Raw genomic sequence first — 22,911 nt, 5'->3', positions numbered from 1 at the left:
CAAATAGATATGCCATGAAGAGAGCCACAGAGAGCTGTTCATTGGGAAATTTGAATGTTAGTGAACAAGACCCTGCAGCCCTTTAGGCTTGGATGCAAAGTGACTCTGAAAGCTGCCAATATTGATGTACAGTATTGGATTCAGTTGTTTTATCAGCCTGAGACCAGTCAGAGCGGGAGAGTGAGAGAACAGACTCTATTTTCAGAATCATCTGAGATGCATTGCACATTGTGCATTGCATTCTGTATAATGTCCATATATAGTCACACCTCTGAAAAATGTGCTTAATTTTCAGAGGTTGCAGTAATTTTGCAAGGTACAAGAAGCTGGTAGTGCTGAGATATGATGGATTTATTTCATATGGTGGCTATCAAGGAATGAATGGGTATTTTGCTTCAAAAATATAATGGGCCAAAGTGTGGATGGTGCTGCTGACATATTCTGGCTATAAAGCCAAGATAACGGGCTCTGGGAGAAATATTCCAGTGGAAAGGGGATTCTCTGGTAATGTAGACACTATATTTTCCTCCTAACAGTGGATGGGATGTGACCAGGGTGCAGCCAGGAGGTGTCTATGCTGGGGACAATTAGCAGCTGTAGTAAGTCAGAGCAGCTGTCAGGCTGTTCTGACTATATCTGCAGATCAGCCCTATATGCAGGGGTCCCATGATCCAGGGAAGTACCAAGGTGGGTTTTATGCCACCTTTGCAGCTCCTGCGGACTTACACTGTGCCTTTCTCAGTTATAGATGAAAATCTGGCCCCAAATTTTTAATCACATGACTTACTACTAAAACACAGCACATCAGCGACTTTTCGTTTTAAAGTTGAAAGGGATACCTGTGTATTAAGGGTCAATTTTTAATGCAGCATCTAAAAATGCACCTGAAATATTTGAGAGCACACCTGTTTGTGTAGGCAAAACCCCTGCGGGCACTAGGACCCAGGTAGCATTCAGGGCCGGCTCTAGGTTTTTTGCCGCCCCAAGCAAAAAATTTGCCACTCCAAGAGCGCAACTGCCGAAGCAAAAAAAAAAAAAAAAAAAGGGTGGCTGGAATGCCGCCCCTGGAATTGTGCTGCCCCAAGCACGTGCTTGCTTTGCTGGTGCCTAGAGCCGGTCCTGGTAGCATTCCACTCACATGGCTTCTTGGAGAAGCCAGCCTGAGAAACAATTCAAGCAGGGAGTGGAACCTATGGATACTGATGTCTCAGGCTATTCTCTGCAGTTTTCACTCTGAACATTCTGCCATTGGCTATTTGCTGCAACCCACTGCCTGCCTTTGTTTTTACTTTTCTGCTACATAACCCCACTGAAAGGGTTTAAATAGCAAGACAAAACTAAAGAAACCTCAGAATTAATATGCTCTTTGCAGTTAGCATGCTGATCCCTCTGTTTTTATGCTCTAACCCTTTTCCCTACCCTTTCTCTGTCATGTCTGGGTAGCCTGAATCTCTTCAGGGCACAGACTGTTCCTTATTCTATCGCTGTACAGTACAAGTGGGGTCCAATTTTCAGTTGACCCCTAGGCATTACCATTATAAGCATCATTATTATTTTAAGTAGTAGTAGTAGCAGCAATAGTGGTATACAAATATTATGAGTCTGATTGTGTTCTCATATGGGTTTCAGACTGATTCAACTGTGTTGACTTCAGTGGAGTTTCCCCTGATTTACAGATCAGCTTTGTTGGGCTTCTGAAAATCTCACCCTACATCTTCTGCTGTGGGAACTGACATGCTATTGAAAACCTTTAATGTTTCCCTTTGCGCTTGCTACTTGAGCTGTATATTTAAAAGGAAAGTAGACTCATATTGATTAGATGGCCTTAGAAAAGTGTCTGTAAATCATTGCTGGAAATAAGCCTGTTGCTGGAAAGGCTAGAGACAAGGTAATACCTTGGCAAGCAAAGCACGGCTCCTGTGTGCTTGACTTCCAAATCCCACTTCCGAGAGCTCCAACATGTTTCCTTTGTTTGTGCCAAGTCTAAAGTTTTTCCAGTATCTGATCCAAAAAGGAAGCCTTTATTCCTTTCTATAAATTTCCTCCCATGAGAAATGGTCTTGTCTATCTAAGAATCCTCTGTTTACTGATCCAAGCCATAGAATCATTGTAGCAGCTAAAATTCACAACTAGAGGCTTTCATATGTTAATTAATTTACATATTTCATTTCAATAATTACTTACTCATTCATCCACATGCACCCGGGCATAATGGATGCTGTCCCAACATGATTTTCCATTGAAAGTGACAAGTGTACAACTTTGTCAAAGCTCCACCCATTTCTGATAAGGTGCAAACATGCATTCCGTTAAAGTGAACACAAATTTTCACTCGGTTTAAATATTGTATATGGCAGGTTTCTAATCTGAAATCACTCTCAGACTCTGAGGGAGTGTATGAGCTCTTATTTCTTGGCTTTTAGTTGAGCATTTCCCATGCAAAAATTTTAAAACATAGCCAATCAGAACCCGCTTCACTGATGTTCATTAAGCTTCCCCTATGTTCAAAAAGTAGGAATATTTTTAGGCTGTGTCATAAATATAAAGGGAAGGGTAAACACCTTTAAAATCCCCCCTGGCCAGAGGACAAACCCTTTCACCTGGAAAGGGTTAAGAAGTTAGGATAACCTCACTGGCACCTGACCAAAATGACCAATGAGGAGACAAGATACTTTCAAAGATGGAGGGGGAGGGGGAGAAACAAAGGTTCTCTCTGTCTGAGTGATGCTTTTGCCGGGACCAGAGCAGGAATGCAGGTCAGAACTCCTGTAAAGAGTTAGTAAGCAATCTAGTTAGATATGCGTTAGATTCTGTTTTGTTTAAATGGCTGATAAAATAAGCTGTGCTGAATGGAATGTATATTCCTGTTTTTGTGTCTTTTTGTAACTTAACGTTTTGCCTAGAGGGATTCTCTGTGTTTTGAATCTGATTACCCTGTAAGGTATTTACCATCCTGATTTCACAGAGGTGATTCTTTTACTTTTTTTCTTCAATTAAAATTCTTCTTTTAAGAACCTGATTGCTTTTTCATTGTTCTTAAGATCCAAGGGTTTGGGTCTGTGTTCACCTATGCAAATTAGTGAGGATTTTTATCAAGATTTCCCCAGGAAAGGGGGTGTAGGGTTTGGGGGGAAAGATGTTTCCAAGCGGGCTCTTTCTCTGTTATATATTTGTTAGACACTTGGTGGTGGCAGCAATAAAGTCCAAGGGCAAAAGGTAAAATAGTTTGTACCTTGGGGAAGTTTTAACCTAAGCTGGTAAAAAAAAAAAAGCTTAGGGGGGTTTTATGCAGGTCCCCACATCTGTACCCTAGAGTTCAGAGTGGGGAAGGAACCTTGACAGGCTGTTTTTTATCTGTCTCTAGATTGTGACACTGAAGCATCATCGTCCAGTCCTGAGGGCAGAGCAGTGGAGATACTCCACCTCAGCGAGATATCACACAATGCTACACCCCTGTAAGGGGAGCCGTATAGTACTCACTTGTGTTGCCAGCAAGCCATGGCAATCCATGGCTCCACCTACTCTGTCTCTTTCCATCCCTTTAGGGGCACATTACATTTCCTGAGGAGTAGTTGGTGAGCAGTTCTGCCCAGTACCTAGGAGAGCTGCATATCTTTATAGGATCCCTTTATTCAAATCAGATTTGCTGTAAACATAATATACCATAGTTCTATTTTAAGACTCTTTTTTAAGTACCTTCTCTAAATTCCAATTATTGGTAGGTTTCCAGTGCTGTTATTATGAAAATAGATATCAGCAGGGGCATGGTAAGCCTTTCCTTTGAGAGAGAATATTAAACCTTTTATTCAACCCTGCTGTGAACAGTCTTGATTAGAAGACTAAAAATGTCTGCTTTTGTAACCCATCGTCCAGTGTGTGTGTTATGTATCTCCTTTCATTCCCACTGAGTCTATTTCAACGCCCAGTTGCTTGGCATGGTCCTTTAGGTCAAGCTGTATATGCTAACACAGCTAGTGCCAAAGTTCCCAGTTCAATCCCCAGTGGTGGCCAAGATGGTGAATGTCCGGTGTGGGAGTGGGAGGCCCTGGGAGGGCACTGAGGGCTAGTTGGGGGAGCTGGCAGGAACATAGGGGCAGCAGGGGAGCTAGGGGTAGCCCGGGGGGAAGGGAGTGATTCTCTACAGAGTTTGTACCTGGCTCCTGCTTCCAACAGGGGGGATCGACTAACTGGGTGGCCCTGCTGCCTGACTCTACGCCAGGTTCTCAGCTGCTCCAGATCTCATGCTGCCCTGCTGGGTCTCGGCTGCAGCATTCCCAGCTCCATGCTGACCCACTGCCAAACACACGTGGCACTGGTACCTACCAGCTTGCAGAATGCTCTGCAGTCAGGGAGGGAAAGGAGCTGCCTGGCCCAGGCTGGCAGAAGTACCCCCACCCCCACCCCGGGCTGCCAAAAAAAAATCTGCTTGAAGGCCGTGGCTGTCAGACTTTCACAATAACAATGTGTATAATTCTGCTAGGATTCCTGTGGCAATGTGATCACAGCTAACAGTGCTGGCATGCGATATCTAAGAAATCAGCATTGATGTTATAGGTAGAGGTGGACTCAGCTACAACCCAGGATCACTCCCAAACTTTGTGCCTGCGGGGAAGGGAAGATGCTCATACACATGTTAAACCTCATGCTTAGGGCTTAAATTCTCATGGAGTATTTCCCAGAGCCCACTATGCCCCCACCCCAATTCTCCATGGTGGGGAGGGGGAAAGGGGGGCATGTTCCGGGGCTCAGGACTTCTGCCCCATAGTAGATGGGTGTGCACCAGAGCTCAGGGCTTTAGCTGCAGGGTGGGGATGGGGCCTTGGGGCTTTAGCCCCATGGGGCTAAAATATTTACCGGAGGTCCACTCCAGACAGCTCTGGCTGAATTTAATGCTCGTGCTACAGGGCTTTAGCTTATCTCTAATTATTACAGGTCAGGGTGAGACCTAATTTGGAAACCAGATTATCCCACATTGGCCTACTGAGAGGCTCTGACAATGAGGGATCTGATCCAGTATGGATATTGCTATGTCCTATGACTCAAAGCTAAACTCCTCTGAATTGAGTGGCTGCCCCATCTCTGTAAAGGGAAGAGCCATAACCCCTGATTCAAAATCAATTTCTGGCTCTGGAACCAAATGTTCTGAGCTCAGACCCATCTCTTCATTTTAAGATGTTTTATGTGTTAATAGGGAAACAACTAGTAGAATTACATGCTAGTCTGCTGGGAAATGATTTTGCTGGATATATAATATAGCTCCAGAAAGAGCTACATGAATCCTCTCTTGCAAATGGTATAATAGCACAAACCAAAGGAAACTCCTATGAATCATCTCAGTAATTTCAGCAGGACTACACATGTGGGTAAGGGAGATAACTTGCATGTGCAATGTTTGCAGGATCAAACCCTATGTTTATAGACTTGACTTTGGTAAAAAAGGAGCCAAGCCTAGCAGTTCACAGCAGTACTGAGTGCTGTGTCATGAGAGACCTGACTTTTTGAGCAGCATCTGATCTCTTGCCACTAAAGATGATGCATATGGCAGAAGTAAACTATTTCCTTGACATGGAAGTGTGTGTTTGTTGCTCACTGGATCAGCTGCTCCTGCTGGCCAGTACAGCAAGTGACACTGGGGTTGACCTTTGTGGCTCTTTACTTGAACTTCAGGCCTGTGTATCAATGTTACAGGTTTTATTATCTTCCGGATCCTGGTAAGATGCTGATGTGGGATCATCAGGCGCCATTAGGACCTTTGGTTTGATTGGGCTGTAGCATGGTGCAGACATTCTATGCTTGGGAGAGGATGGGAAGGGTGAGACAAGGAATGGGGTCGCTGAAAAGAAAATGCAATTTAAACTAAAAAAAAAATACAAGCAGAATCCTTTCAATTTGGAAAGCTCCTGCTGTTCGTGTGTCTGACTAACATGACGTAGCTCAATGTAAACAATATAGTTGTATATTATAGCACTGGTGTGTGCAGTTCCCTGACTCCATGGTTGTGATCCTACCTTTCCCGCCCCCTCACATCTATCACTATTACATCTCATGGACTGTTGAAATCTTGTTTGAGGATAAAAATAGTGGATGCCTAAAAACTGAAGATACTAGTTCCAATTTACAAATATAATTTATGCTAATCTTGAAAGGGCCTTTCTGATACAAAGTTAAATATGTCATCCTAATATATACATATGTAATTTATTCCAGTGGGGAACAGACATTTCAAAGCCACTTCAGTCCTTTATCTTCAGAACATTTGATGTGAACAGAGAATGTGCATATTAATTGGCATAAGAGTAAACAAGGGGTTAAAGTATCCTAAAATAAGTTACTGTTTGCTTAACTGTGACAATACTAATTGCTTTGAGTAATAAATTTCTATTTATTCAGTGAAGAGAATGCCTCTAGCTAGCACACACACAGTTCTTGAGTCAAATATTAGCACTGTATCTACAATAGGTCATTCTGTTGTCTTTCAGCGTAGTTCATTTCTGTAACATCTTCTTTTTTCCCCTGTCTCTGAATTAATGTATCTCGTTGGACTAGACTGACCTACTATGGAAAGTATACCAGCTGGGTCTACAGGCTTCCTATGGTAGCAGGCTTTGCAATGGTTTGTGGTACACTACTCCACAGATACACACTCCTCTGGGTCTTACCATTGCTGAGGCCCACAGCCTGGATTTTGCCAGCTAACCCAAGAGATGAATCAGGCCAGCAACTGCTATCAAGTGTCTCTCCTTACTCAGAATAAGGAGCAGTCACTACTATAACTTCCTTTGGGTTGCCATAGCCAGAACAAGAAGCCTCTTTTTATAGAGGCAAAGCACAGCTCTTCACGGCTTGTGAATGACAAAGGTAAATGCAAAGGTTCTGTGCGAATAATAGAACACTTTGCAATTCCATGGCATCTTCTAGCTAAGAACTGCAAAAGTAGTGTTAAAATATCAGATGCAGGAACACAGAAGGAGAAAAATAGATCTCTCTCAGTGGATATGAAGTGCCTAAAATGAATGCTTGTGCCTGAGGCATGAAACCAATAGATTATAGGTCTGAACTGGTAAGAAGGGCTCAGGGAAGAAGATGTGACTCTACAGTATTTGAACATCATGGGATTTAAGCAACCACAATAATTCTGAATCCCTCCAGCTTTACTCAGAACTGTGATATTATAAGGTATTTGCAGTTTCTAAAATAAATATATAAATAACATAATTGTATTAGTTTGCTGTACAGCATTTTAATTACATTTCTGCAAGTAACTCGTGATGTAATTTCCATAGAGCAAAGTAACAGAATAACTTTAAACCCATTATTTGTAACACACATTAGGGGAAAAAAAGTGAAGTAGAAAGACTCCACAGTTTGACAAGCAATGTCCAAATATTAAGCAAATGCCACCACTTCTGTTTGGCCAGTATTTCTTAATTAATGTAAATTCTCTGCCTTCAGTATCCAACTTCAGAGTTAAGAAGCTTTTTATTATGACTGACTAGTAAAGCAAAGTGGAATAAAAAAAATAACCAGTACTCTGTAGGGTTTTATTTTTTGTTCAGGATGTTGACCCCTTTATACACTCTTTTTTCTTTATTGTTGTTTGTAATAAAATAAGTCATAATAATCATAGCAAAGCCCTTCAGTCGCCCCTTTCATCTTTCCAAGCACCTAAACATTAACTAAATTATACTCTGAGAGAGAGAAAGATCATTTCACCCACCAAGGAAATGCAGCTTCTTCTAGGGTAGACTGTGGCAGCTTTTCAACAATTCTATATCACAGTTTGAGTCAGAAAGTGAAGACTGCCATATTCAGTTGACAGTATAACAGTGGCTCTGAACCTTTCCAGAGTACTGTACCCCTTTCAGGAGTCTGAGTTGTCTTGTGTACCCCCAAGCTTTACCCCACTTAAAAACTACTTGCTTACAAAATCAGACATAAAATACAGAAGTGTCACAGCACACTCTTACTGAAAAATTGCTTACTTTCTCATTTTTACCATATAATTGTAAAATAAATCAATTGGAATATAAATATTGTACTTACATTTCAGTGTATAGTATATAGAACAGTATAAACAAGTCATTGTATGATATTTTCATTTGTACTGACTTCATTAGTGCTTTTTACGTAGCCTGTTGTAAAACTAGGCAAATAACTAGATGAGTTGATGTACCCCGTGGAGGACCTCTGCTTACCCCCAGTGGTATTTGTATCCCTGGCTGAGAACCACTGCACTATAATACATGGGTAGAATTTAAATAGGCTGAATATGATTAGCTGAGTAGTTATTTGGCCAGGACACCAGAGCTATCAACCTAGAGATGGGCAAACTATTGTTATTAATAGCATTTGCTACACATTTAGTCTCTTTTTTAGGTTAGTGACTTCTAACCCTGCCTTGCCTAGTTCTGACCTCAACAAGGACTCAGTTGAGATGGCAACCCTGAATCTGAGGCCACAACTTGGCCCACCAAGTTCTGAGTTCAGTTGTGTTCAGAGTTCTTGTGAACTGAGGTTCCCTCCTTTCCCTGTTGTCAGATCAGCTTTATTCATCATCTATTGTTCCTCAATCCAGGTGAAATCCTGGCCCCATCAAAGTCAATTATAACACTGATATCATCGTGTTTAAGGCCAGAAGGAATCACCAGATCAACTAATTTGACTGCCTGTGGATCGCATCACCCAGCCAACGCTGCATCCAGCCCAACAACCAGTATTAGACCAAAGTGTTTTTGCCATCTGGAGACTAAACAATTATGTGCCACAAACAGACAACAGAAAGGACTGAGGTGCACCAACACCCTAGGCCCCTGACATGGTAGGGAATTGATTTAGTGAGATAAACCCAGCTGATCCTAGCATTGACTTCAGTGGGGAAAGGATTATAGTCTATGTATTTAACCTAGCTTGAAGAATAATGACTGTGCATGTTTTAGATACTGCAGTTGAAGTCCACTAGTTTTCCTCTTAATTTAAGGTAAATCCTGCCTTATATGAGTGTTGGAATTGGACCCTAAGTGTCAAATTGTAACTGTCTCTAGGGGAGTGAGAGAAGGCAGGAAACTCTGTTGACCCCTAATTCATCAAAGAAGGAGGTAGCTAGTGTTCTGGCAATGTTCAATGGCCCAAAACGGGCATGGCCAGGTGAGCTGTAGGAAGCGCACATTACATACTTAACCACTATATGTCCGATCAATGTCCCACAGTGCATCTCCAGCTCCAAGAGCCATCACTTTACTCTGTCTATAACATGAGTGCTTTACATGATTAAATGTTATCACTGTGCAATTCACCCCTTACCTTAGTTTTTGCTGACAAATGTCCAGTTTTATTTTTGTTTTGTTTTTTTAACGTTACTTGGGCACATTTTTTGCTCTGTCATAGAAGCCGTTGAACCTAACCAGTTCAAATTGAAATTTCCCAAGGGAATAATCCAAATCTGCATTTCCATATATATTAATAAACTGTAACATTTTCAGCAACTCATATAATACACATTTGAAATGAGAGGGAACCTATTACCAGTACAATGGAGAGCTCAGGCACTTTCCTGTCAAAATTAATGGGATGAGATCATCTACACAATTCTTTCTAGTAGCTGTCTCAATAGTCCTTTATGCAGCAAAGTATGTATAAATCTTTCTCAGTCCGCTATGCTGTAGCAGGACATTCTAGCTCCAGCCAGCTCCTCCTTACAAGTTGGAGGAGTGCATAAATAAATCCTTTAATTCTCTCAATAGCTCAAGGCATTGTAATGTTGGAGACTCAGGTTCCAAAACGACTTTAGTGAGTTTGTTTGTTTGGGGGGAAGACAAAGGTAAATGGCAGGTCCAGATAAATCTGATTTCATTTATACTGGTATAAATCTGGTGTGACTCTGTTCACTTGGACAGAGTTATTCTGGATTTTAGCTCATGTACCTGAGATCAAGATTTGGCTCACTGCCTCTAGTGAATGGGAGAAAAGTGCCAGGCATGCTTCTAAAGAGCGCCTACTGCTGTGCTACTAACAATCGCCTCAATAGTGTGAGACCTTTTGTAACCATGTCATGTAACGGGGATCAGGAACAGAAGGCTAGTCTTTTACTAGCATTCATGTCACATCTTTGATACAGGTGGTAGCTTTAGAAGAAGCTGTGGGCTTATTCTGTCCTTTGGGGAACTCCAGGGATTGATTCGACTTTGTGTGTCTGCCCTACTAATAAAGGCCATTTTGGTGGTTACTAGTGTACATGTGTAAGAATTAGACAGAAAATGAAAAAATGTCCTGTGGAAAAAATGTCCTTTGCTTGGGACACATCAGGTTTGTTCTGGCTATTTGTGTTCATACTTCTGTCTTGCTATAGGTGCAAATACTGCACACCTCCTGCAGGGGCAGGTCTCAGGAAATCTTCAGTAGTTAGTATCATGAAAGCTGTTCGAGGGCAAATATAGCAGAGGTGTAAAGTTTACTATTTAACTGGCATGCAATTTATTGCATTGGTGCTCTTTGAGCCAACTGGCGGGTGCGTGAGTAGTTTAATATGTCAATGTAATTTATGGCACTGGCATACTCTTAGCCGTGGGTGGGTGCGTGCACCGATGTGTGTGCGCATGTAACCAGTAGTAAGCATCTCTTTCAAGAGTAGGTGCTGATCGCTCAAAATTTCAAAGTGACCTCCAAATGCCCATTTCTCTGCCAAATAGGAGACTTTCCAGATTTACTATACTATAGGAGTACCACAGCTTTTAAAGATGGGAAAAAGCCCAAGACAAATCTAAATCTTTTGGAATGTCAGCCTATGATGACTTGCAGATAATTTAGAAGTAAATTTGGCATATAACAAAGATTTGCAAATCTAGAGGAAATAGAATTTTTATCGGGGAGTGTAAGATCATTCGAAGGGATGATAAAATCCACAGGCATTTTTCCTGGTCCTGTGTTTTCTTAGACAAAGGGGAAAACCACCACCACAATGAAAGTTGTGTACGTTAATTTCTGAGGACAGAATTTGGTCTATGGTATACAATCTAAACATCTCTATATGGAAGTGAAATCATTACTTCTGATTAGTATATTCTATTCAGAGCATTGTATACATAACAAATGTGCCTATATATTGTAACAGGGTCGGGCCGGATGGCTACAGGAGAGTAATAGAAGGTAGATATATTAGCCTCAGGTTAAGTAGGTCCCTTTTCCCTGGGTAAGGTAATAGGGAAGGTTCCAGAACAATCAGGAACCTTCTGGAGACAATTAAGACAGACAGGCTAATTAGAACACCTGCAGCCAATCAAGAAGCTGCTAGAATCAATTAAGGCAGGCTAATTAGGGCACCTCGGTTTAAAAAAGGAGGTCACTTCAGTTTGTGGTGTACTTGTAAGGAGCTGGGAGTAAGAGGCACTAGGAGCTGAGAGTGAGAATGTGGACTGTTGGAGGACTGAGAGTAAAAGCATTATCAGACACCAGGAGGAAGGTCCTATGGTGAGGATAAAGAAAGTGTTGGGAGGAGGCCATGGGGAAGTAGCCCAGGGAGTTGTAGCTGTCGCACAGCTGTTCCAGGAGACACTCTAGACAGCTGCATTCCACAGGGCCCTGGGCTGGAACCCGGAGTAAAGGGTGGGCCCGGCTTCCCCCCAAACCTCCCAACTCCTGGTCAGACACAGGAGGAGTTGACCTGGACTGTGGATTCACAAAAACAGCCGAACTGAGGGCTGCTGTGAAGCTCCAAGATGAGCAAATCTACCAATAAGCACAAGACCCACCAAGGTAGAGGAGGAACTTTGTCACAATATATAAATACAGTAGAATTAAGGATTAAAGTGGATCTCCTACCTGCATCCTTCAATACGTTTAAATGGTAATCCTCTTTACATGATGTGACAGGCATTTTTTGTTGTGGCAAATCAGAGGATTATACTATCAGAACAATTTATGGAAAGATTAGTTGATCATTTAAATCAGCCACCAGTTGGTTGGTTGATTGCTTGGTAGTTTTTAATTATTAATCTTCAAATTGTGGAGGAAAACATCAAGTTCTACCTTTGATTTTTTTTGCTTGAAAATCCCTCTGGAATCGACGCCCGTTATGATTCAATAATAAGTTGGTTGTAAACATGTGCTAGTTTATCTATATGTGCACCACTGCCTCTAATGGATGGAATATGTCAAGACATGTTCAATTTCTAGCCTTTTATAATAGACTTTTCTTCTAGTGGCTGGAACTTAGAAAAGAGTGGAAATAGTATTGTGAACTAATAGAGATTCTCCCTGAGGTCATGTGGTAGACTGTTGCTTTTGGAGCATATAATCATCAACGTGCTATTATCTCATCTGGTACACAGTGCATATTTGATATAAGCTGTAGCTTATCATCTCAAGAAGTATGTAATTAAACAAAAAAAGAGGTGTTCTTCTGATTCCCCAGAGATCAAAGGGAGGGAGGGCAGCATAATGGGGATTGGTCCTGCTTTGAGCAGGGGGTTGGACTAGATGACCTCCTGAGGTCCCTTCCAACCCTGATATTCTATGATTCTATGATTCTATGAATGTGATGCACAGGGCTTGCTCAATCCTCAAGTGAGCTGTAGAAAAATGGCATTAGCTTTCGGAAACAGAGGTGTATTAATTGCCAGATCCCTTACTCAGTATTATCCTAATGAAGGATCACTTCAAACAGGACATTAAAATGGGAGCAAGTTAAACATTTTACCCACTGACAATAAGTATTGAGTGGAAGTTGTATGTATTGTGATGAAGGCCATATGGTTCAGGTGTATGTAACTGAGAGTGTACGTAACTAGCTGTCTGAATGGTTTGGATATCTGTTACAGATATAATCCCCATTCATTTTACTGTGTTGCTGAAGGTTTTTAACTGAAACAAACTGTGTTTGCATTCCAGAAATATAAGCATAAATAAGAACAGCATTCCAGAATTGATATGTACTGCAGAAGAAATACTGTGTGCAGAACTGTCATCCCCAATGCATTTTGGTACCTGTCTCTATACATTCAGATCCAAGTCAGCTGAGTTTTCCTTCTCATATACCTGTGATTTACTTAAATTGTTCCGGGTTATTTTGTCTCCTGAGAATCTGGACTGCATTCCCATTATCCATTCATCTTTCACACTTCTACCTCACTACCTTGTTGCTGCTCACATTGCAGATTCATGTAGATTTGATGGGATAATAAGGTGGAGTTTACATTTCCCTGTATGAGAGTTATTTCTGGAGCATTTTTCCCTTGCATTCTTTTTATTCCAAAGGGATTGACTAGATCCCATGATTTTTATTTCCTAAGATGCATGTATGTCTACAGTCATAGAGGAGTACCTGGAAGTACAGATCAATCCATGGTGCTACATTTCTAAAGTAATACCCTTTTTTGCAAGACCAATTTTCTCTCTTCTTCCTAAAGATTCCTCTTGAACTTCTGATGTTTGGGATTTGTCCTGTGGGCAGGTTCTTGTCACACTGCTATAAAATCTGAGCTGAGTCGAAGTACTACTTTTAACGTTTCAAGCGTACAACCGTATATCAAATACTAGATAGAGACACAGACTGATAAAATGCACTAATTATATCTCGCCAGATGTTGTTCTCACAGCATACAAAATTTAGAAGTCAACTGCTTGTTACCCTAAAATAACATGGGATGAGCGTTTTTTAATGTTTTATTATTTTATTGTTTATTATTTGCACTATGGTAGCACCTAAGGAGCCCTGGACACAAGCCAGGACCCCACCGTGCTTGGAGGTGTACAAACCCAGAACAAAAAGATGATCCCTGGTTCAAAGAGTTTACAATTCTGTAGAGTCTTCAGATCTTCATGTGGGATCAGTAATAGAAAATGCTTGGGATATGGCAGTAAATATAGATCTTACATCATAACTTGATTTTTGACTTGACAATGATTTCAGTGAACATCCCTATGAAATTGTATAACCAGAGATAAGAGTGAAAAAAGCCATGTAGGAAACCATTTAAAAAGAAAAGTCAGAGTGGGAAACAGAAAAATATATTTCAGATAAAAAAGTCAAATTAACTACTTAAAGTAGTGTTATTTAGGGGGGGGGGGGTTCAACTGTTTTATAAAAATATAAAAGCAGTATTTGTAGAATTGAAGTAGCTATTTCATAGTTAAAACTGAAGCTGATTTCCTATTATTACTGATTTTTAAACCTCACCCTCTAACTACTTCAGAGAGAGAAAGAGAGATTCTTCCTGAACATTTGCCTACTGCATCTCATCCCAGAGGTGACTGTTTCCTGAAAAGGTTGGTAAAAATCAGAAGAGAAGTTTTAATGCTGTGATGATTTGAAAATTTTACCTGACATTCACTTCTGAAGGCTTTTCTGTGTTGGCTTGTAATAGCTACAGAATGGTTTGGCCTGGTTTGATTTTTAGCCTTGCTGAAGAGAAAAATGTATATATTGCTGAAGAGCTAGAAGGGAAATTAAAAAGTTTTAAACAGCTTGTGATACTCCACACTCCACAGGATATATGGGCTCATTAAAGCAGGATTATAAAATAAAGCCAGTGGGTAGGTAGGTCCCTTAGGGGAAAAGAAGATCTGGCCCAAATCAGCCATGACACACCAGCGAGTCTGGAACACAAGAAGGAATTGTAAAACTGAAGGACCTGTATACTATCTGAAAGAGGGGTTGCAAGTTAAGGACATGGGCTTTCTCCATCTTGTCACTGCCAGTTTAGGTGCCTTTTTCTTAGAACTGGTCGGTATTTCTGGAATTAAAAAAAAATCATGTTTCAAACTTTTGAAAAATAAATAAGAAAAAGTATTGACATTTTGGGCAAAATTTCCTTCTCATGCACACAATTTTGGACTATCTACAGAGCTGGTTAAAATGTTTCAAATTAAAAAAGGAGGAAAAAATTAAAATTCTTAATTTTTATCCCCTTTTGTTGACCATCTCAAATCTCCACCCTTTAATTCCAAAGGCTAAATCCATATCTCAGTTATACTATTTTAGATCAGGGTACCTCTTTGGACTTACTGTGGATTTACACCATTGTAACTGACCTCACAATCTGTTTTTATTTTCATTGTCTCTGATTAAGTTAGCTAAGTGCACAGATTTTTTTTTAGAAAAAAAAAAGACTAAAAAATATCCTCCACCCTCTCCACCCCACGCCATGGAAATGTATATCACTGAAACTTTTTTATGTAAAAGCTTTTATGATGAGATGTTGATTATTAAATATTAATGTCCAGAGGCCCCATTTCTAGGTGCTGTTCAAATGCAGGTAGATCCCTTACCTGTATGTGTATGTCTTTTCTCTTACAGCATAGGTGGAGAAGTCGCGAGAGGAAATGAAGGAAGTTATGTGGGCAAACATTTCCGGATGGGATTTATGACAATGCCTGCTCCTCAGGACAGACTGCCGCATCCTTGCTCTAGTGGCTTTACCGTGAGATCCCAGTCTCTTCATTCGGTTGGGGGTACCGACGATGAAAGCAGTAGTTGCTCTCGTAAACAACCTCCACCAAAACCTAAACGAGATCCCAACACCAAACTAAGCACCTCATCTGAAACGGTCAACTCTGGAACAAGTAAGAGTGGGAAACTACCGGACAAGACTGAAGGTAAATAATACAATTATTTGAAATGTGGTGTTAGAGAGACCCAATGTTAAGGTCAACCTATTAATAAAGTTTTCCTGAAACACTGCAAATGTATTACCTGTAGTTTAAGTAACTATGCCAGTACCATTTTCCTAGACAAAGTTATATTACAAGAGTACTTACAAAAGTAAAGTCTCTCTCTCTCTCAGAACTATAGCAGTAAAATATTGCCCAAAGGTAAAAATAGTTGCAGAGGTGGTGTATATTGCCCAGAGGTAATATTGGCTTTTGTAAGGAATGGTAAAACAACCATGTCATAAAGGGAAGGGTAAACACCTTTAAATCCCTCCTGGCCAGAGGAAAAACCTTTTCACCTGGAAAGGGTTAAGAAGCTAGGATAACCTCGCTGGCACCTGATCAAAATGACCAATGAGGAGACAAGATACTTTCAAAGCTGGAGGGGGTGGGGGAACAAAGGGTCTTCTCTGTCTGTGTGATGCTTCTGCCGGGACCAGAGCAGGAATGCAGGTCAGAACTCCTGTAAAGAGTTAGTAAGCAATCTAGTTAGATATGCGTTAGATTCTGTTTTGTTTAAATGGCTGATAGAATAAGCTGTGCTGAATGGAATGTATATTCCTGTTTTTGTGTCTTTTTGTAACTTAACGTTTTGCCTAGAGGGATTCTCTGTGTTTTGAATCTGATTACCCTGTAAGGTATATACCATCCTGATTTCACAGAGGTGATTCTTTTACTTTTTTTCTTCAATTAAAATTCTTCTTTTAAGAACCTGATTGCTTTTTCATTGTTCTTAAGATCCAAGGGTTTGGGTCTGTGTTCACCTATGCAAATTGGTGAGGATTTTTATCAAGCTTTCCCCAGGAAAGGGGGTGTAGGGTTTGGGGGGAAAGATGTTTCCAAGCGGGCTCTTTCTCTGTTATATATTTGTTAGACGCTTGGTGGTGGCAGCAATAAAGTCCAAGGGCAAAAGGTAAAATAGTTTGTACCTTGGGGAAGTTTTAACCTAAGCTGGTAAAAAAAAGCCATCTAGTTAGATATGCGTTAGATTCTGTTTTGTTTAAATGGCTGATAAAATAAGTTGTGCTGAATGGAATGTATATTCCTATTTTTGTGTCTTTTTGTAACTTAACGTTTTGCCTAGAGGGATTCTCTATGTTTTGAATCTGATTACCCTGTAAGGTATTTATCTTCCTGATTTTACAGAGGTTTTTCTTTTACTTTTTCTTTCATTAAAATTCTCTTTTAAGAACCTGATTGCTTTTTCATTGTTCTTAAGATCCAAGGGTTTGGGTCTGTGTTCACCTATGCAAATTGGTGAGGATTTTTATCAAGCCTTCCCCAGGAAAGGGGGTGTAGTGCTTGGGGGGGATATTTTGGAGGGGGAGATGTTTCCAAGTGGGCACTTCCCCTGTTATTTTTGTTAGATACTTTGGTGGTGGCAGCATAAAGGTTCAAGGACAAAAGGTAAAAGTTTGTACCTTGCTGAACTTTTAACCTAAGCTGGTAAGAATAAGCTTAGGGGGTCTTTCATGCAGATCCCCACATCTGTACCCTAGAGTTCAGAGTGGGAAAGGAACCTTGACAAACCATTATTAGATTAATTAACCTAGAAGGATTCTTGCCTTTTCCCGATCTTCCCAATTTAGGGCAAAACCTGTGCCCGCTCTTTCCACCCCAACCCCTCAGCAGAAATAGTGAAAAGGAGGCAGGGTACGAGGTCCTTCCTTCTCCACCAAAAACTGTTTAGGAGGGGACAAGTTATTAGGATCTTTCCTTCCTCCCCTCCAGGCTAGAGTTGTCTTTAGTGGAGCAGGAGAACTAGCTATGCTCCCTACTGGGAGACATCAAGCTAGTTCTGCTTCCTAGTGTGAGATGTAAAAGGGATTCCTTAGGGTCAGAATGACACAGATTATTTTTAGTCAGTGCTGGTCTACTCTCACTCCCCACATTACATGTCAGTTATGACACTTGATGTGGTATATTGCTCTCCATGTCTGTGTCCATTGGGGCTCGGTTGTGGTCAGAAATACTTGTTGGGTTTGCTCATGCTATAACCCTTTTTTAACCAATCAGATTTTCAAAAGGCAATAAAAAAATTTCAAAGCTCCTAGCTCAACTGGCTATTTATAGACAGAGATTGAATTAGAGCATAGATTTATATCTCACATGTGTTGATAGGTAAAACAATCTGAAAATGGAATTTGTCATGCATATTCCATTGTGTCACTCTGCCCACAGATCCAAATCCAACTTCTTACACTCCAAACCCAATCTTTAAACTGCTGCCATTTGAAAAACTAAGCTGTTTACCACATTTTTCCTTCATTTCCTCCAGAATTTATCCCCACAGTATTTCACTGGCCCAAGGCCCAAAAGAGACAATAGTCAGCCTTGTATCACTGACAGGTCTGATATCAAGTGACCTTTCAGCTTTTTGTGCTATTGGATCGGGGAGATTCCACTATGGAAAATTATGAAACAAAGCTGTTGTTTTCTATAAACACATATAGGATATTTTGCAAAGATGTTTGCACAAAAATGGTGCAGGTATACTTTAATGGCAACTTGTGATAATTCCAACTCTTTTGTCTATAATCTGGCCCACTGGCTAATTTGGAAGAAAATTAATTTAACTTCCCAGGCAACCATTGGAGAGATTTGTCAACATCATCTTTAATACAATGTGTGTTTTCTTTTTATTCTGTTCTATAATGATCCATTTTGAAAAAAAATGATAGGGGTTCTGTCTCGTGACCCACTTTCTCTTCTGCTTCCTGATTCTGGTGAAGTCAAAATATTGAATCTGTCACATCACAATAATTTCCATAGCAATAGATTTTTTTAAATATGACTCTGACAGTAAATAGGAGAAACTTGACTGGAAGTTAGTAAGTCCTTCCTTGTTTAAAACATAAATAGCATCAGAAACAGAAAGGTAGTGGCTCCTTAAATTGCTTTTTGTATAAAGGTTCTTGTTTCCAAATTTGCTATAGTGTAAAAATCTTTTTAACTTGTGCTGACACACATTAGCCCAACCTCCTTATATAGCAATGTGATAATGCTCCAGTGTGTGTGGTATCACAGCATATTCAAGTTGTCTGTGATTTAAGGAGCAATTTCTAAGACAGAGAAATTCCTGTGACCTCTCTTTAATTTGATTGGTATGTTTCTATATCTTTGTGTACACTATCAGGCTATATTATTCCTTCTTCTCTCTGCCCCTCCCCTGCCCCTTACTAATTAAAGGGCCTTCATCAGGTGACATTTGTTCCACATGTTTGGATTTATAAAACCCAGTTTTTACAAAATCTAAGGCTGTCTTTCCATGGAGATTTAAACTTCCAATAGAAACAGCTGTTTTGCATCCCACATCATATCATTGCCCTAGTGCTTGGCAACCTGAAAGAGATATTTTAGAAAGTAAGCTCCTTCAGGGTGGGGACATTATCTTGCTTTTTGTCTTGTATGGCACATAACAAATATAAAGAGGAGTGAAACTGACTGATGTATTTTTACTGCCCAGGTTTAAAGAAATACAGAAGGGAACAGAACAGAATAAAGAGTGACTGTGTAAGCTCTTAGAGACAGGAACCCTCTCTTTCTTCTGTGTTTGTCAGTAGCTGGGGGATCCTCGGCACTGCTGCAATACAAACAATTAAATCATAAAACCAGAGAAAAGCAAATTAGATTTTAAAAGATGCAGAGACAGGTCATTCTTGAAAATCCTCACTTATGGTGCCCATTTAAGTGTGTGCGCGTGTGTGTGTTTACCTGAATGTGAGGCATCTACCCTGCTGCTCTGTAATTCTGTCTGATAAAAGCATTTCTTCTGCTCAGTAACCTCTACAAGCAGTCAACTTGTGGAGAATATGTAGCTTTGGAAAAAGGCAATTAATACTGTAATTGGAGTTGTTCAAAAGGCAGTGCCTCTCATAAATTCCCAGTTACTTACCCACCCAAGCTGCTAACCACCTGCTATGAGCTTGAACTGTTGCCACATGAGCTAAACAGCAGTTGGACTGAAATGGATTTAGAGCTTTCAGTAGCTTTATGCAGTTCTCAGTTCCTTTTGTTTCCTACATTGGCTAATAATTTATTTAAAGAATGATGTTTCCTGGCTTATAACCAGCTTTTTCCATCCTAGCTGTGTGCCTGTTAATGGAAGAAATATGTCAGAAGATCCTTATTATGTAATACATTTTTTCCCATTCCCGCTTTCCCTGGCTGTTGCTTCATATTTCAAGGGCAGTGTTCTTCCCTGACTACTCCTTGTGTAACCCTATAGAGTCTTGTAGTATGGATATAAATCACGACAGCATTTGGCCCTCAATAAGTATTCACTCCATATACCTAAGTAGCTTTTTCTGATATTGTTTTGCCAGGATCCTCACCCTGCTGCTAAGCTGAACTACCCTTAAACTACTTACAGCTAAATTACAGCTCTTCCCAAGCAACAGCTGTGATGCGGGGTTGCGAAGGTGTAGCACCTAAGTGGGAGTGACTGGAGACAAAGGGGGAGATTTTCTAGATGGCAGTTAGGTGCCCAGCTCCCGCTGAAAATTAATGGGAGTTGATTCCCTAACTAACATCTGTGCCATTGAAAATCTCCCCCAATATGCCTAAATAGGGCAGAGGTAGACACAGTGCCTTCAGTGGGGCTCGAAAAATGCAGTCACTGCTTTAAAAAACAAAAACAAAATGCAGCATGTATTTCTCCCTAGCTCCAGTCTTCAGGCCAGAAAGCCACATTGCCTTTCATTCAGGGATTGCAAACAGCAGGATCAGGTCCTGCCTGATTTTGCTGGTGGGGACAAGGAACATCTCCCTGTAACTATGAGTGTATTAGCCCACGCAGAAGACAGCCACAGTTTGGCCCTTAAGGCTGCAACGGTTGCTTGCTCCCAGTTGCCTGGATTCTAACAGGAACTAACAGCAAAGAGCTCAGTCTAACCACTCGGTTAGCTCTAAGATATGCCGTCACGGGTGGTTGTCTCCTTTGCTTATTTTTAGCTGAGGTTGCCACTGCAGGTTTGGATCTGCAGTTTCAGTAACCACCTTTCTGCTGCAACCCCACTTTCCGCTGGCAGACTCCCAGAGCTGAATTATTTTTCTCGGCATTCCACGCCACCTTCTATCTGCTCTGGTGTATTGTCTGGTCCCTCTGGTCAGAAAAAAGTGGAACAAAAGCAGAGGTTCCAATGCAGCTGTGATAGCTTTCTGCCAAGAACAATGAGCACAATGTGATTTTTTTCTGAGGAATTTGTAAACAAGTTTTGAATCCATACAGGGGTATCTTCTACCACTCAAGGCACATAGGCGTACTTATTGATGTTAATGGAAGTTACAAGCACTGAATGGAGAACAGACCATGCAGTATTAAAAGACATGACAATCTAGTTGCCAGCTAGGGAATTATTCTGTGCTGGGGAACTGATGATTAGTACTGTAGCTATGACAGATGAGCCTGCACTAGGATTTGTGTGCTTAATGGCTTTTTTTCATTTGATGAAATCACTTTATACATTTCACATTTCTATTTTGTGCGTGGACATAGATCATTTACTTGGGGTGACATTCCACATGCAAAAAGAGCGCGAGATGAGAAATACAGCCTGCCTGCAATATCCATAAATGTATTTATTACACTTAAGTTACATTATGTTTAACCTAGTGTATAGGTACACATAGCAGATACCTTTTCATTGGGTTGTTTGCACTGCAGGGAGACATAATAATGGGCCTTCTCACAGTATTTCCACTAGCCATGAGCTGAAATTCTGTGATAAAACCAGATCCTGGATTATTTTAGTCTACTGGATGTCTCCCTAAAAGCATTAAAAGCCACTGGAAAAACAAAGCTTCGGTTTCCATTGCCTCATTGCTAGAGCTGACCTGAAAATGTTGAAGGCAATGGTACTACTCGGGTAAGGGTTTGCGGGATCAGGTCAGAATATTAAATCCCACACATATCCTTAGAGCTTATCCATTGTAATACCTATGTCCTGTAAAACTCATGTGGAGCTACAGGAAAGAGAACAGAACACAGCTGCACACATTATTCTATAGAAAATAAATTAGATTTCTATCCTCGTACCTTTTCCCTTACCTTCTTGTTCAATTAAGCTCTAATTCTACTCCCATTAAAGCTAATGGCAAAACTCTCATTGAATTGAATGGAGCAGGAACTTAAAAGCATTTTCTTCCTAAAGCCTTGATCAGGCAAAGTGCTGAGCACCCTCAACTCGCACTGAATTCAGTGCGAGTTGAGGGGGCTCAGCCAAAATGAGCCTTAAGAGATTTTGTGCCAGGCTCCTAGTAAACCTACTGCCCATTCTCCAGTTTGTCACTAATTTGTAGCTAATCACTGTTCGAATATAATCTTCTTGGTTGACACACAAAGTTGCCGCTTTCATATCATCCGCATAGATTAACACTGGGTGACATCAAGCAGCATATGCCTGACATGCTGCAACTGTGTTTGGCACTTCATGCTTTTCAGTTTATAAGCATGCTGTAAATACAGCAAACGGAGCTATGTTGGGATAACACGCACACTAGCAACAGCTAAACAGAATACATCCTCATCTCCACGGGGTCATAATGAGCCAGAATGGGACTTTAAAAAAATGCAGATGCAAACCCCAAAATAACTTGGTGTTTGTTTTACTGATTCTTCTTCTTCTTGTCTTGTCCTCAAACTGCTTCCCACCATGTCTGTGCACATGTGATTGCCTGATCATTGCACTCTGCCAGGTCACTGGAAGAGCAGTCATGCGCAAGCAACTGTTATTGCAGGAGATGCTTCATGTTTCTGCTGCAGTCACAGATCCGGGGGCCAGTGATGTAGCCCCACTTGATCATTGCATCTCTAGATGAGCCAGCTCCACTATGGCATTGATTAGGACCATGTAATCCAGGGCTGATCTGTACCAGGTAGGTCCTCAACTGCTGGGAGCTGGAGCAAAGAGGCGTACAAGGTCGTTCTCCATCTTTGTTTGCCATAACTGAACACTTGTCTGTTTGGGTGACAATGTTAGGGGTTTAACAATGGCACGATAACTTTGTTGTGACTTCAGTCGACTTGGAGCCAATGTCATATAGTGGATATCTTAGATCTGCACATTAGCTTTGTGTGTTCAACTCTACTGTAACCTCCTGGAGTATAGCCGGAGGAGCAATACCTGCGCGGATGTAGAGGCTGTTGATATGGGTAGTGTGACGAAGTTCCTCCTCTGCCTTGGTGGGTCCTGTGCTTATTGGTGGATTTTCTCGCCTCAGAGGTTCACAGCAGCCCTCAGTTTGGCCACTTTCATGGCTCAAATCTGC

The 22,911-nt window shown here is 40.9% G+C and overlaps 1 protein-coding gene across 2 annotated transcripts in view; it reads left to right on the top strand.

Annotated features, from left to right (window-relative positions):
• The window catches only part of NYAP2 (neuronal tyrosine-phosphorylated phosphoinositide-3-kinase adaptor 2), a 179,109-nt gene that overhangs the window by 68,997 nt on the left and 87,201 nt on the right, over positions 1–22,911 (top strand). For both annotated transcript variants that reach the window (XM_043522822.1, XM_037909492.2), the window contains one exon: positions 15,290–15,588. In XM_043522822.1, the coding sequence (XP_043378757.1) occupies positions 15,290–15,588 (299 nt within the window). The remainder of the gene's footprint in view (positions 1–15,289; positions 15,589–22,911) is intronic.

This window comes from Chelonia mydas, chromosome 9 (assembly GCF_015237465.2).
Source record: "Chelonia mydas isolate rCheMyd1 chromosome 9, rCheMyd1.pri.v2, whole genome shotgun sequence".
Lineage (NCBI taxonomy): Eukaryota > Metazoa > Chordata > Testudines > Cheloniidae > Chelonia > Chelonia mydas.
This window is presented reverse-complemented; position numbering and strand designations above follow the sequence as displayed.